The 14,475-nt window shown below is 46.5% G+C and overlaps 1 protein-coding gene across 3 annotated transcripts; it reads left to right on the top strand.

The window, feature by feature from the left end:
• Positions 1-558: 558 nt before the first annotated feature.
• LOC308330756 (uncharacterized protein) lies at positions 559-12,479 on the top strand. Of its 3 annotated transcripts, none has more exons than XM_080785754.1 (12): positions 559-688; positions 2,291-2,446; positions 3,449-3,537; positions 3,860-3,969; positions 4,197-4,322; positions 5,398-5,612; positions 5,993-6,160; positions 7,015-7,108; positions 8,137-8,411; positions 9,188-9,259; positions 10,098-10,182; positions 10,554-12,479. In XM_080785754.1, the coding sequence occupies exons 2-12, from the start codon at positions 2,306-2,308 to the stop codon at positions 10,829-10,831; spliced, it is 1,653 nt and encodes a 550-aa protein (XP_080641880.1). In that variant the 5' UTR covers positions 559-688; positions 2,291-2,305; the 3' UTR covers positions 10,832-12,479. The 3 variants fall into 3 exon arrangements, with proteins under 3 accessions (XP_080641880.1, XP_080641879.1, XP_080641878.1); XM_080785753.1 differs by having other exon boundaries at positions 10,551-12,479; XM_080785752.1 differs by having other exon boundaries at positions 10,536-12,479.
• Positions 12,480-14,475: the final 1,996 nt, after the last annotated feature.

The following is a 14,475-nucleotide window of genomic DNA, read 5'->3' as shown; positions in this document are numbered from 1 at the left end:
TTATTATTTTTCCTTTATTGTTTCTATATGGGCTTGTTTCTAACGTGTAGTAAGTTGATTATTTGGGCTTGTTTCTAACGTGTAGTTGATTATTTGGGCTTGTTTCTAACGTGTAGTTGATTATTTGGGCTTGTTTCTAAAGTGTATAGTTGTTTATCCTACTGACTCACTCATCTGCAAGTGAGTAGAGGAGCCCCCACTGGGAGGACATGCTTCTGTATCCTATACTGACTCCCCCAGGATTTATGTTTGTGTCCTGTTGTTTCTTCATCATGTCAAGGACCCCTACAATAGCCTACATCTAAACATATGTTGTGCCAGGGACCCCCCATCCCATTATGTTGTTAGCCCACAAAGCCCACAGAGAGTCCACAGTGAGCTTGTAGATCTGCCATTTCAAAACAGCCCAGTATTCTCTTGTTTCCTTAGACTGTCACCTGGCGGCTGCATGATTTGATTTGATAGATCTGCTTTTTCCAAACAGCCCATGGCTGCTTGTTTTTCTCACACGTTCTGGCAACACTGCAGAGATGACGTCACATCGTCCCGGAAGTAGTTAGCGTTATTATTATTTTTTCCTCTAACCGTGAGAGGGTTGTTGTTGTTTTAAATGTTTGGTGTTTTTAAACACAAACAAACATCTAGTGTATAACTCAACATTGTATAACTCAACAGAAGGACTTCAAAGGTACTGTGGCTAATCACATCGAGACGATTAGATCTAATAGACCATCAATAGATCACTTTATCGATCTATCGTTTGACGCAAACATATCATTTCTGACGTTTTATTATTATTATTTTTTCAATGCTGTATTTAACCGTTTGAAAAAAGAAAAAAACCCGGCAGATCTACAAGCTCACAACGCGTTGTTAGCTTGTAGATCTGCAGTCTACACAGCCGATGCCATATGCACTTTGATGGTGACATCATTTAATAATATGATGGTTCACAAAGTGCATTGAGAACCAATTGGACTGCTGTCTGGGTTGAAAATAGCAGCTATACAAGCTGTCAACACTGTCTGTACTCTATAGATTATGTGTCTGTCTGTCTGTCTTGAGGAGGTTCCAGATGGTCCCCAGCTAAATGATAGAGAGTATTGTAGGTAACCAAATGGACCCTTATAGACCTTTAACTCTTTTGAGTGTGAAATGAAACCAAATGGACCCATGCATGGTTTTGTTCACGTCTTAAATTATTGTTAAACAACTGCAGCTCCTTAAAGGGACACTTCACCCTTTTTGTTAATGATGTTTAGAAGATTTAGAACACTTTCCTGGGGGTCTTTATGTGTGTAAATTGTGGTTTTAGACATTTTAGATTTTAGCAGTGAGCTCAGTGTCTCCGATGCGACATACACAAAGCCTACACGGGTTGTGCAGTCGACGTGCTGTGATTGGCCAGTCGCTGTGATTGACAGCCTAACCCTAACCTCCGTAAACTTAACTTGGGGCGTGGTTATAAACACAACCTGTGTAGTAATTAGTATGTAGCATCTCCGATGCCATCGACAGTGGGCTCACTTCCTTCCTGGACTACAGTTCCCATATTGCTTTGGTGCACTGCTCCTCCTTGTGCATAGGGGGAGGGCTGTCTTAAGCGTTATTCATAGTATGGATTTTCGGTGCTGAGGTGACCACCGAACTACAACATGATGTCACGAGCCGCGGTGAAGAGCAAACCACCGCCACCGCCCCAGCCCTTCTCTCACGTTATTTCAGCTCCGGTGGTCACCTCACCACCGGAGCGGTGGTCACCTCGCCACCTAAAATATTTTTAGGAAGGGACTAATGGACAAGAGATCCAGTATAAGTCATTTTACACTTTGTTGCATGCTGAAAATAGCCAATCTACAAGCTCACAACGCGTCGCGTGAGCTTGTAGATCGGCTATTTTCAGCGAGTGTAAAATCTGTCATTTCGACGGCATCAAGGCCTGCCAAAATACATTTTAGTCGACTAAATCAACTGTAGATTTGGTCGACTAAAATCTCATGACATTAGTCGACTAAAACTAGACTAACTCGGGTGACTAAAATGTGACTAAAAACAAAATGAAAACTATTCAAAAGACTATGACTAAAACTAAAATCTAAATTTGCTCCCAAATCAACAGAGAAATGACGTCCGCGACTCAGAGGACGGACCGACTGACTCTATACTATAGCAGATCTGCAAGCTCACAGTCACAACGTGAGCTTGTAGATCTAAACCCCCTCTGTGTGGTCTTGCAGGTCAGATCTGTTGTTGTGATGGACGTGTCTCTGAGCTCTGTGTGGTCTTGCAGGTCAGATCTGCTGTGATGGACGTGAGCATCGCGGTGTCGCTGATCCGGGGTCAGATGGGGACGGTGGTCGAGCGGGCGGTCAACGGGGCCGTGGAGACCGTCCTGGCCGAGATGCTGAAGGTCGTAGGGGTCAAGTTCGAGGAGCTCAAGTCCCAGGTAAAGGGGGGGGGGGGGGGGTTGAGTTGTAGGTGTTTCTCTGCCTCAGTCAATAGTGATAATGTTACATTGAGTTGTAGGTATTTATCTGCCTCAGTCAATAGTGATAATGTTACATTGAGTTGTAGGTATTTCTCTGCCTCAGTCAATAGTGATAATGTTACATTGAGTTCTAGGTATTTCTCTGCCTCAGTCAATAGTGATAATGTTACATTGAGTTGTAGGTATTTATCTGCCTCAGTCAATAGTGATAATGTTACATTGAGTTGTAGGTATTTCTCTGCCTCAGTCAATAGTGATAATGTTACATTGAGTTGTAGGTATTTCTCTGCCTCAGTCAATAGTGATAATGTTACATTGAGTTGTAGGTATTTCTCTGCTTCAGTCAATAGTGATAATGTTACATTGAGTTGTAGGTATTTCTCTGCCTCAGTCAATAGTGATAATGTTACATTGAGTTGTAGGTATTTCTCTGCCTCAGTCAATAGTGATAATGTTACATTGAGTTGTAGGTATTTCTCTGCCTCAGTCAATAGTGATAATGTTACATTGAGTTGTAGGTATTTCTCTGCCTCAGTCAATAGTGATAATGTTACATTGAGTTGTAGCTATTTATCTGCCTCAGTCTTAATAGTCCAATAATAATGTACTACTAATTGCAACAACAAAAAAGGAGTTGCCTGGAATTGTCTGAGGGGAAAATGTTGAAAATGGCCTGTACACTGTGTACATTATGGCCACAAGTAGCATGTGACATGTCAAACTAGGGTGTGTTCATGATGCTGAATCCATTCAAAGCATTAGTTTAGCATAAAAACACACATGGTTGGTCAGGCTCAATCACGCACGCACGCACGCACACACACACACACACACACACACACACACACACACTCGCGTACAGAGATGTGGCGCATCTATTGTAAGCTGACTATGACTACAAACTAAATGAACGTTTGCTGTGAGAATGGACAGTGACGCAGTTCCTCCACTGTCCACCAGGTGTCCAGCCTGAAGAAGGAGCTGACGGCGCTGCAGAGAGAGAAGATCCTGAGGGAGAAGGACAACGACAAGACCAGAGCTATGCTCAGGTAGGCCTGCGGGGGGCAGTGTTTCACCACCAGAGCTATGCTCAGGTAGGCCTGCGGGGGGCAGTGTTTCACCACCAGAGCTATGCTCAGGTAGGCCTGCGGGGGGCAGTGTTTCACCACCAGAGCTATGCTCAGGTAGGCCTGCGGGGGGCAGAGTTCCACCACCAGAGCTATGCTCGGGTAGGCCTGCGGGGGGCAGTGTTTCACCACCAGAGCGATGCTCAGGTAGGCCTGCGGGGGGCAGAGTTTCACCACCAGAGCTATGCTCAGGTAGGCCTGGTGGAGACAATTCATACCCTAGTGGTGTTGTGTGGTACTGCAGGTATGCGGAGCTGAAGCTGAAGTATTATCGTCAGGGCGTGGAGGAGGAGATGCTGCAACAGAGAGGCCACGGCCAGGGGGCAGAACTACCGCCAAGGATCAGCGGCCACGGTGAGGAAAAGTGTGTGCGTGTGTGTGTGTGTGTGTGTGTGTGTGTGTGTGTGACTAAAACCATGATGAAAAATGTTCATAGACTACCTTTTCCAAAGACAAACGAAATAAAAGCTAAGCTATGAGGACTAAAACTAATACACTGACAATTTTGTCAAAGTTAAAATAGCCGATCTACAAGCTCACAACCCTCATGTCTGAGCGCCTGATGTGTTGTGGTGTTTTAGCGAGCCGGAGCAGACCACCTCCCACCAGACTTAGCTCCTCCTCCTCCCTGGTCACGGTGGAGACGCCAGGCTCTGCCCCCTCAGAGGATCACATGGACACACCCCCCCCACCGCTCACTCTGAAAGGTGTGTTGCCACGTCTGCTTACTGTAAGCGATGTTGGGCTTTTTTTCTGTGAAGTCTCTTGTACATAATTGCTATTTGAGCACTGCCGTTTCTTCGGCAGTTGTTTATTTGGGCTTATTTCTAAAGTGTAATGTATATTTGGGCTTGTTTCTAAAGTGTAGTTGATTATTTGGGCTGGTTTCTAAAGTGTAGTTGTTTATTTGGGCTGGTTTCTAAAGTGTAGTTGTTTATTTGGGCTTGTTTATAAAGTGTAGTTGTTTATTTGGGCTTGTTTCTAAAGTGTAGTTGTTTATTTGGGCTTGTTTATAAAGTGTAGTTGTTTATTTGGGCTTGTTTATAAAGTGTAGTTGTTTATTTGGGCTTGTTTATAAAGTGTAGTTGTTTATTTGGGCTTGTTTCTAAAGTGTAGTTGTTTCTTTGGCCTTGTTTATAAAGTGTAGTTGTTTCTTTGGCCTTGTTTATAAAGTGTAGTTGTTTATTTGGGCTTGTTTATAAAGTGTAGTTGTTTATTTGGGCTTGTTTCTAAAGCGTAGTTGTTTATTTGGGCTTGTTTATAAAGTGTAGTTGTTTATTTGGGCTTGATCCCAGCCTATCCCTATCCCTGAATTTAAAGGTATTGATCTTGGGCTTGTCCCTGACGAACGCCCCCAGATTAAGATAGAAGGTGCCATCTGAATTCTGATGTTTTGTGCCAGGGACCCCTTTTCCAGATTTGTGCGAAATCTTCCAAATATTCCATATTTTTGAGGGGCACCTCCTATGTCCAGCTTTGAGGGTAGCATTGTCCCAACACAAACATTGAATGCCATTGACGTCCAGCTTTGAGTGTTTGTGTACACACAAACATTGAAGACAAAAGCAAATTGTGATTTGCCGGAATGAGATGATGTATGATGATAAGATCTTCCCTCACTTCACACGGTGTGATTATTTTTTTATAGCAGATCTGCAAGGTCACAACGTAGAAATGCTCACAGTAATAGGTAGTTGCTTTCGTGGACCTGGTTGCTTGAATCTGGCAACCCTGCACTCTTGTATGATGACCCTTAACCCCTCTGACCTGGTCTGTTCACAGAGGGCGTGGCCAGGAAGGAGGAAGGGGAGGAGTCTGATGAGTGTGTATGGGCGGAGCTTAGCCTGCAGCCAATCACCATGGACCTCCTCGGGCCTGCCTCCGGCCTGCAGCCAATCACCATGGACCTCCCCGGCCCTGCCCCCGGACCCTCCTCCGCCCCCCTGCCGTCTCCTGACCTCCGACCCCAGGCTGACAGCTCCACCATGACCCCACAGGTACACACACACACACACACACACACACACACTCCCTGCATGGCAGAGCAGAACCTCTGCCCTGAGTTTCTCAGATTTTCCCATTGGAGCGCCACCATGAGGCCGGTTTTCGTAGCCAGGTTAACCACCCTTGAAACCACCCTTGCATTTCCATTAATTTGTGTGTAGTCTGGACCCTGCTTGTACAGACAGACAACCCCTTCAGCCAAACAGTGTAATAAAAAGGGACATCATCTCCAGTCTCCAAGCAGCTATTTAAGCTTTCATGGCTTGACTCCATATTATCGCTGCTTTCAGCTATATTTATTATTCTTATTCTGATTCTGATTATTACTCTTACTATTACTATTACTATATTACACTAAGGTGTTTGTTCTCAGGTGAAGCAGGAGTTTCAACAGGAAGAGGAGGAGTTTCAACAGGAAGATGAGGAGTTTCAACAGGAAGAGGAGGTGATTTGCATCAAGGAGGAGGTCGAGGAGCCGCAGGAGGTGCTGGCGACTCTGCTGCCCGACTTCCATCTACCAGGACAACTTCCTGGGTCGGAGGTCAGTGTCAAAGGTCACACAGTGTCTCACTGTCTGCCCCTACTATCCGTTTGGTCACGCTGGGCACGACCTACGCTGTAGAGTCCACTGCTGGAATATGGCGGAAGTTCCGCTCAGGGAAATGACGTTGGCGCTTTACAAATCTGTTTTCATTCTCCGTGTATGAAACAAGTGTTGTGATTGGTCGGAAAATATTGTATCCGGGGGAACTACATCTGACGGATGTTCTGGTCCGACACTTCCGGCTATGCACTCTCTGCCTTAGGTTGTGATGAGGCTTTTCTCTCTGCCTTAGGTTGTGACCAGGCTTTTCTCTCTGCCTTAGGTTGTGACCAGGCTTTTCTCTCTGCCTTAGGTTGTAACCAGGCTTTTGTCTCTGCCTTAGGCTGTGACCAGGCTTTTCTCTCTGCCTTAGGTTGTGACCAGGCTTTTCTCTCTGTCTTTTAAGATTTTCGTTCTCGTCGGCTAAACAGCTAAACACGATGACGTCCCGATACGCAACATTGAGTATTGCGCAGGCGATCCTATGCTGTGGAGCGATGCGATCGGTTTTCATATCATTAAACTTAGTCTTTTGGATAAAACTTCGTCCTGGGCGCTGGGTGTTACTAATACAAAGGATGGTGAACTTCGTCCTGGGCGATTGGGGTGTTAATCTAGAATATATCAAAGTTTCACTTTAATTATATTATGGAAGAAATTCAAGAAAATGAAAAAAATGTTTTCACGATATTCTTATATTTTGATGCATATTTATATAAATATCTGTATATAAATATAAATATCTGTATATAAATTGACACAAAAACAAGAGGTAGGACAGCTTTTGACATTCAACGTCTGTCTTTGTTTAGGAGGCTAGATCTCAGTGGACATCAGCACCCTCTGCTGGCCAGCAGCGGAGTCACATGGGTCAACGTGTGACCTTCAGCAGTGCAGCACACAGCTGTAAGTCACATGACCATCAAGAAAAACACACACACACACACACACACACACACACACACACACACACAGGCACGTGTGTGCCAATGCTTTGTGAGCTTGTAGATCTGTTATTATCAAATAGCCACTGGGCCTGTTTTCCACTATTTCCACACTCACTCCAGCGGACCACTATATTTCCACACTCACTCCAGAGGGCCACTATAGTTCCACACTCACTCCAGAGGGCCACTATATTTCCACACTCACTCCAGAGGGCCACTATAGTTCCACACTCACTCCAGAGGGCCACTATAGTTCCACACTCACTGCAGAGGGCCACTATAGTTCCACACTCACTGCAGAGGGCCACTATAGTTCCACACTCACTCCAGAGGGCCACTATAGTTCCACACTCACTCCAGAGGGCCACTATAGACCGATTCAGAAACGTGTCTCATGGTCGCAGGCAACGTATTTCCTGTAGGCGGAGACGACATATCTACGCACCTCTTCTACTACAGTGAATGGAAAAGTGACTGATGTTAGTCTGCCTCAAACGTTGCTCTTTTACCTGCTTTTTACTAACACTAACATTACAAAGATTACCAGAACATCGGGATGAACCTGTGTAGTTTATGGCTGCTCCAACAGTAGTGGCAACATTAAAAAAAACAAAAAACGGAATGTCAAAATATCTACCGCGGTGGCTGAGACCAGAGCCATTTGAGACAAAGCAGTGAAAGGTCCTGAAAGATACATAACGCCAGTCTTACCCAATACCCAATCTTTCTGTTTTATGAACACAAGGCTGCACAAGTACTTCAAATCATTGAATATATTCTTTCGGAGTGAACATTTTTAACTCAAATCTTTGCTTCTGGGGGGGTCCCTGGAACAACATATTTTCAGATGGGGGTCGGCGGCCTATTTGTCCTTGACATGAAAATGTTTGAGAACAAAAACATGGGGTTTTTCAGAAAAATGTAGAAGACATTTTGTAGAATCGTTCCCAGGTCAAAATGGCTGAACCCGTCCTCTCCTCTCTCCAGATTTCATGGCCCACCAGGCGGCAGCCCCCGCGATGGGTGGTGGCGGTTTCCGGGGCGGTCCGGCGATGCTGGCGGGCCCCTCGCGGCCCCGTGGGGGCCCGTCGTCGGGGGTGCTGGCAGGGGGGCCCCCACGGCCCCCCAGCAGAACCAGCTGGTCCAAAGACCTCAGTCTGTACGAGGAGTACAAGCTGCGGCGCAACGAGCTGCGACGGCGCAGCATCAACCGACGGCGGGAGATGGAGAAAGCGCTGCCTCAGCCCCTGCTGGCCGACCTGGTACACTGCAACCCTCGACTGTATTGTAGCACATTCACTTAGCCTGGGCAGCTTTCCTTTCCGCTCTCAAGAGTTAAAGATCTCTAAGGGGTCCATTTGGTTACCAACTCACAATCATTTAGCTGGGAACCACCTAAAACCCCCTCAAGGATCACTGGTTGAAAACCACTGGTATAAGGCATAATAGCAGCCATGTTGTGATTCCAGTTAAATTCACTCCATTCATTCTTTTCCCCTTGGAGATACAAAATATTGATATCAATTATTTTAAGCCGAGAATCAAGCCACCCAGGCTCTTTAACACATTTGATTCCAAGTTCGAGATTTCTCGTATTTAAACCCTCCTATGCCGGGGACGAGAAGACGAGATTTATTGATCATTACTGATTCACAAATAATGAATACTAATTTACCTTATAGTTGATCCACAGTCGCTAGGTCATGCTTGCTTCCACTATGGTGGGCGACTCAAATGAGCGATCTTTAGCAGCGCTTGAAAAGCTCAGATTGAGGTTATATGAGATTATGGTGGCGATATTAGGAGTAGTATCTCAATAAAATAAAATAAATCTGCGCTACATCGCTTTTTACCATATTAGCGCTTCTGACGCTAGCGAAGGGGACCAGCTGGAGGCACGAAATGGCGGATTACTGCTTCCGGGAATTTCTTGTTCTACAAAATGACACTAAAAAGGGCTGAAATCCCTGGCAAGGTATAGGCATGTGTTTGGTTAACTCATCTCCTGCTAAGGACCACTTTACGACTTGTGTCGCAGGTTCGAGAGCGCCGCGAGAAGACCAGGCTGAGGGTCGCACGCTGGAGGGCCAAGAGGAAGCTGCAACAACAGGTACATCCAACGCAGTGTTGTTTTTGGCAGCAAATTTTGATTTTAGTTTTAGTCATAGTCTCTTGAATAGGTTTCACTAGGTTCCTACAGTTGATTTAGTCGACTAAAATGTGTTTTGGCGGGCCTTGATGCCGTCGTAATGGTCGTATAAGCTCACAACGCGTCGCGTAAAATGACTTATACTGGATCTTTTGTCCACTAGTCCCTTCGTAACATTTTAGTCTAGTTTTTATTTGTTGACGAAATAGTCAGTATATTTAGTATTGGTTTTAGTCGTTATAGCTTCGTTTTCATTTAGTTTCTATTTAGTTTTTGTCGACGAAATCAACACTGCAAACACGGCAAATCTGCATGCGGCTGTGGCTCAGGAGGTAGAGCAGGTCGTCCAATGATCCCTGCGGTCGGCGGTTAGAATCCCGGCTCCTCCTCCTGTCCACATGTCGAAGTGTCCTTGGGCAAGACACTGAACCCTACACTGCCTCCAATGAGTCAGTCGGTGTGAGCTCGCCACCATCGGTGTGTGAATGTGGGAAGTGAGAACGCTGGTGTCGACTGTTCGCCGCTTCACCTCCCAATGTATGAATGAATGAACCATTGTAAAGCGCTTTGAGCACTTGGAAAAGCGCTATGAAAATGCAATTCGTTATACGTCCAACCACATCCAACATACATCCAACCCACATGGTATAACATGTCTCTCCTCTGTCTCAGGTGGGGGAGGGGTTCTGTCACCGTGGTAACCGTGTCTCTCCTCTGTCTCAGGTGGGGGGAGGGGTCATGTCTCGGGAGGGGTGAGGGGTTCTGTCACCGTGGTAACCGTGTCTCTCCTCTGTCTCAGGTGGGGGGAGGGGCGGGGGCCCAGAGCTTCGCGCCACATCTTCATCATCTTCATCATCAGCAACAACAGCAGCAGCAGCTCAGAGGTAAGAACACCCAGAATGCATCAAAGCCTTCTTAATCCATTCTGGGCGGGAACCCCCTTTCTGTGTTTTAAGCATTATGTTATGCTTTAGCTATTGAAAAATAGCAGATCTACAAGCTCATAGCGCGGCACCGAGTGCCACGCTTTTTAGTTTACTAGCAAATGTCGTTGCTTAGTTTTTATTTATTAGTCTTTATTAGTTGCGTTGCGTCAATATATTTAGTATTGGTTTTAGTCACCATAGCTTAGTTTTAGACCAACATTTCTCGCCATAGTTTTTCTTTAGTCGACAAAATTAATACTGAAATAAAGTTATAAATAAATACATGCAATCTATAAAGAGTGACCATTCAGGGTTTTGTGATGCAGCAGCGCCCTCCAGTGGCCAGCAGCGGCGGATCAGCCCCGCGTCGCCTCAGTTCAACAGCATGATGTCGTCCAACGCATTCCCCGCCTCCCTGTCCTCCTCGGCTCCTCCCCCCGAGCAGCAGGCCAACAATCAGCACGCCGTGACGTCGTCGTCATCAAACCCCGCCTCCCACGCGCAGCTCGGCCTATCGCAGCCCGGCATCTCTCTGACGGACGTGCAGCTCGGCCTATCGCAGGCCGGCGTCTCTCTGACGGACTCAGACTTCTTCCCGGTATTGTAGCGTAACGTTAGTTTGTAAATGTCAGTTTCTCTACGTGTGGCCTTTTTATAGAATCTTGTTTCTGGATCAAAACCAGTGGAGGAAAGTAACTAAGTACACTTAGTTAAGTACTGTACTTTTTACAATTCTGAGGTATTTGTACTTTACTTGAGTATTTCCAATGTCCAGTACTTCTACACTACATCTCGGAGCCAATTTTTTTACTTTTACTTCACTACAATTATTTGAAAACCTTAGTTATAGTTACTTTGGTGATTTTAATTTTGATTAGAAAACATACATTAATACATACGTTAACGTCGTCCTTTGCAGTCCTTGACTTCAAAGGACGACTTTCATGGCCTTTTTTTGCGTGTGTTTTGAAATGTCAGCAGAACAGCGCCATCTTGTGTAAAAACGCCGGACTAAAACCAAAACATTCCAGGTGATTTATAATGTTACAAAAACTAGCGGTAAATTAAATGTTAGTCAAAAGACTATGACTAAAAATGAATCAATTTGCTGTCGAAAGGAACACTGCTCTGGGATAAGGGTCCATTTGGTCATAGGTACCGAGGGTCCGCTTTTCCCCCAGACCCACCGTTGAGAAGCACCCCCTCCCCTTAAATGTACGTAAGTTATTAGTAAAACATGAAATGCATTGTTGGAGTGAAAGTATATATTATGTATCGTTCAATATTTCAGTACGGTTACGGAATTGTTGTACAGGAAGGTGCTGTTGAAACCTGTTCTTTTATTTGATTTATACGTTTTTTTTTTTAATTAGTCTGCAATTTTAATCTCTTCCCAATGTTAGCCGTCGTGCCTGGTAAGACTTTATATTAAGGTTGGGTCTATATTGTGTTATAACCACATTGTTAATGCATATAATAGTTTATAAAGCATTATGGTGTTATACATGTTTAATTATGCATATTAACAACTTGTAACAAGGTTCATGAAGTATTATGACTTATAATATAATGTATAAGTAATTTAAGTATCGGGATGAATGAATGGATGAACACATTAGGTAACAGGATTAATTAATGGACATCTCGTTGTTTGTCTCAGATTCATAGTGATTTAATTTGGTGTCTTTTGAAAGGTTCTGTGAATAAATGTCCTGTAATCTGTACTGGTTCGCGACATACCCGTAGTAGTGTGTACAGTGTATCTGTCTGTCTTTAATGTTTTCCATTAATAAGGGCCCCACCCCTCTCCAATTGTTTGTATTGTGTTTAGTTTCCAAGATGGCCGCAGCACCAGGACGGGGTGGGGCGGAGGTGAGCGGGTGGGGTTGACATATGCCCTTACTGTGCTGCGTTCACACATTCAAGTCACCTGTCTTGTGTGTTTAATAGCCACTCCAATGCATTTCCAATGGAAGCCCATATGGTTTGACCAAACGTTTTGTTTGATGGGGGGAGGGGGAAGAACACATCCATCAAAGCTGTGTTCAGACACAAGTCAGGTGTTTTGAATGCAGCTCAGTAAGGGCATATGTCACCTCCGCCCCACCCCCTCCTGGTGCTGCGGCCATCTTGGAAACTAAACACAATATAAACAGTGGGAGAGGGGTGGGGCCGAGAAAGGCCCTTATTGAGCGTGAGGACATCAGTGGAAACAAGCCAAAAGGCTCTCTTTGGTTTCATCCTTTTAGCAGACATTGTTTTGTACGGTCCTGTACGTCCATGCAAACTGTTAATAAAGTACTATATCAATCAGTGGTGAATCATCCTATTGGCCCATTCTGAACGGGGACCCCTTTTGGTGTTTTAAGCATTATGTTATGCTTTAGCTGTTGAAAAACAGCAGATCTACGAGCTTTAATATAATTAGATAGGACTGTTCTGTTTGGATGAATGGGTTGTCTATGGGAAGATCACCTATGTAGCACCTTGCTGGCAACATGACTGCGGTCTGAATATGGCCCATGGGCTATAGTTCCAAACATACTCGATTACTCTGGTGCTGCCGTAGCAACCGTGACGCCATGTTTTTCAGGGACGCAAATAAAGGTGTCAACTCTCCGCCGGCCCCGGCATAAATAACGTGCACCTGCTCCCCCCTTTAGCGAGAGCTTCCGCTTCTACTAGGGTACAGCTGCAACGACCGACGATGGTTAAGCTCGCATTTCGCGCCCCCGGCACGACGTTGCTGGGCGTCGGCGCTGTGTCGCTCGCCGCCGCCACACCGCTGCTCGGATTCTCCTACGTGTCGTTCGTCTTCGCCGTGCTGACGGCGGGATACTTCTACGCTCGTACGCGAGACGCGGAGCGGCGGCTGAGGGACAGGGAGCTCCGGCTGCTGGAGGTGGAGACGCAGCTGAACCACCACTGGCACCGGGAGTTCACAAGGAGGAGGAGGAGCAACCAGGCCGAGGAGGTGGAGGTGGTGGTCCGCTCGGAGGAGGAGGAGAAGAGGTGGAAGGAGGAGCGACTGCAGCGCATCCGGGAGAAGTACGCCTCCACCAGGAGGACTAGGAGCCTCCTCGTGGAGGAGGAGACCAGGAGGAGGAGGAGGAGCGGAGGAGATGAGAAGAGCGAGGCGGGGGAGGAGGAGGTGGTGGGGGGAGGTCTGCCTGAGAAGGAGGAGATGAAGGAGCGATTCGAACAGGGGGAGGTGCCATCACTCCAGGAGGAGGTGCCGCTGCGCCGTGAGGAGCAGAGGACGGAGGAGGAGGAGAAAGGAGAACAGGAGGCGCTGCTGGCGGAGGGCTGGGAGAAGATGATCTCTCCGGAGCAGTTGATGGCCACCACCGCCGCGGCCCGGGAGGTGGAGCCGATGGCCGCTCGAGAAGCCGAAGGTTCCCGGTTTCATTCCCGGCTCCCCTCCATGTTTTGAAGAGAGTGAGTGCATCTTCAACGCCCTATACCTCAAACCCTAACCTCACAGGGAAGCCCCTGGGTGAGTTTTAACCAGCCATGCATGTGTCTTACCGGAAACAGATGTCGGGAGCCACTGTGCACGGACGAGCCACTGCTGCCCCATATCGCTGAGCCACTGCTGCCCCATAGTGGCCACTCTATCGCTGAGCCACTGCTGCCCCATAGTGGCCACTCTATCGCTGAACCACTGCTGCCCGTACATCCTATATGATCCTAGTAAACGCCTCACAGAACTAACCCGACTGTGCCAGATGAAAGACGCCTGCCTCACATTTTGTTTCGCAACCAAGCATCCATCCGGGGATCACTGTAGCTCGCTGAAGAAAGCCCTCCCTTTTTTCCAAGCAGGTGACCGCCCGAAGCTGCGCTGATTGGTCCGAACCCGGCCCGGGTCGGTTCATCGCAGGCCCCTGAGAGCCCAGATGGAGGCTGTGTTGTGAATCAACACCGCCCTCATCTGGCGGAGTCGGGTTATCATGGAACCACTTCTCCCCAAATCCAAAAGGACAATTTGTATTAAAGGACCAAGCAGTCCTGAAAGGACCCTTTATTGTTTTTGTTTTGTTTTTTCTTCTCCTTCCTCCAGAAATAGCAGTTCTGGCTGAACCGTGCACTCGGTTTTCGTGAAACTCGGAAATATGGTAGAGTGCCATGCCAAACGGTGAGGATGCGAAGCCCACAGCCATTGGCCAAAGGGTGGCGCTATAGCACTCAATTGAAAATACAAACTTTGAACATGCATAGCTCATGAACCGTTTGACCGTCGGCAATGAA

This window comes from Protomyctophum bolini (assembly GCF_963924005.1).
Source record: "Protomyctophum bolini genome assembly, chromosome: 16".
NCBI lineage: Eukaryota > Metazoa > Chordata > Actinopteri > Myctophiformes > Myctophidae > Protomyctophum > Protomyctophum bolini.
The sequence above is the reverse complement of the archived record's forward strand: the minus strand, read 5'-3'. Positions and strand labels throughout refer to the sequence as shown.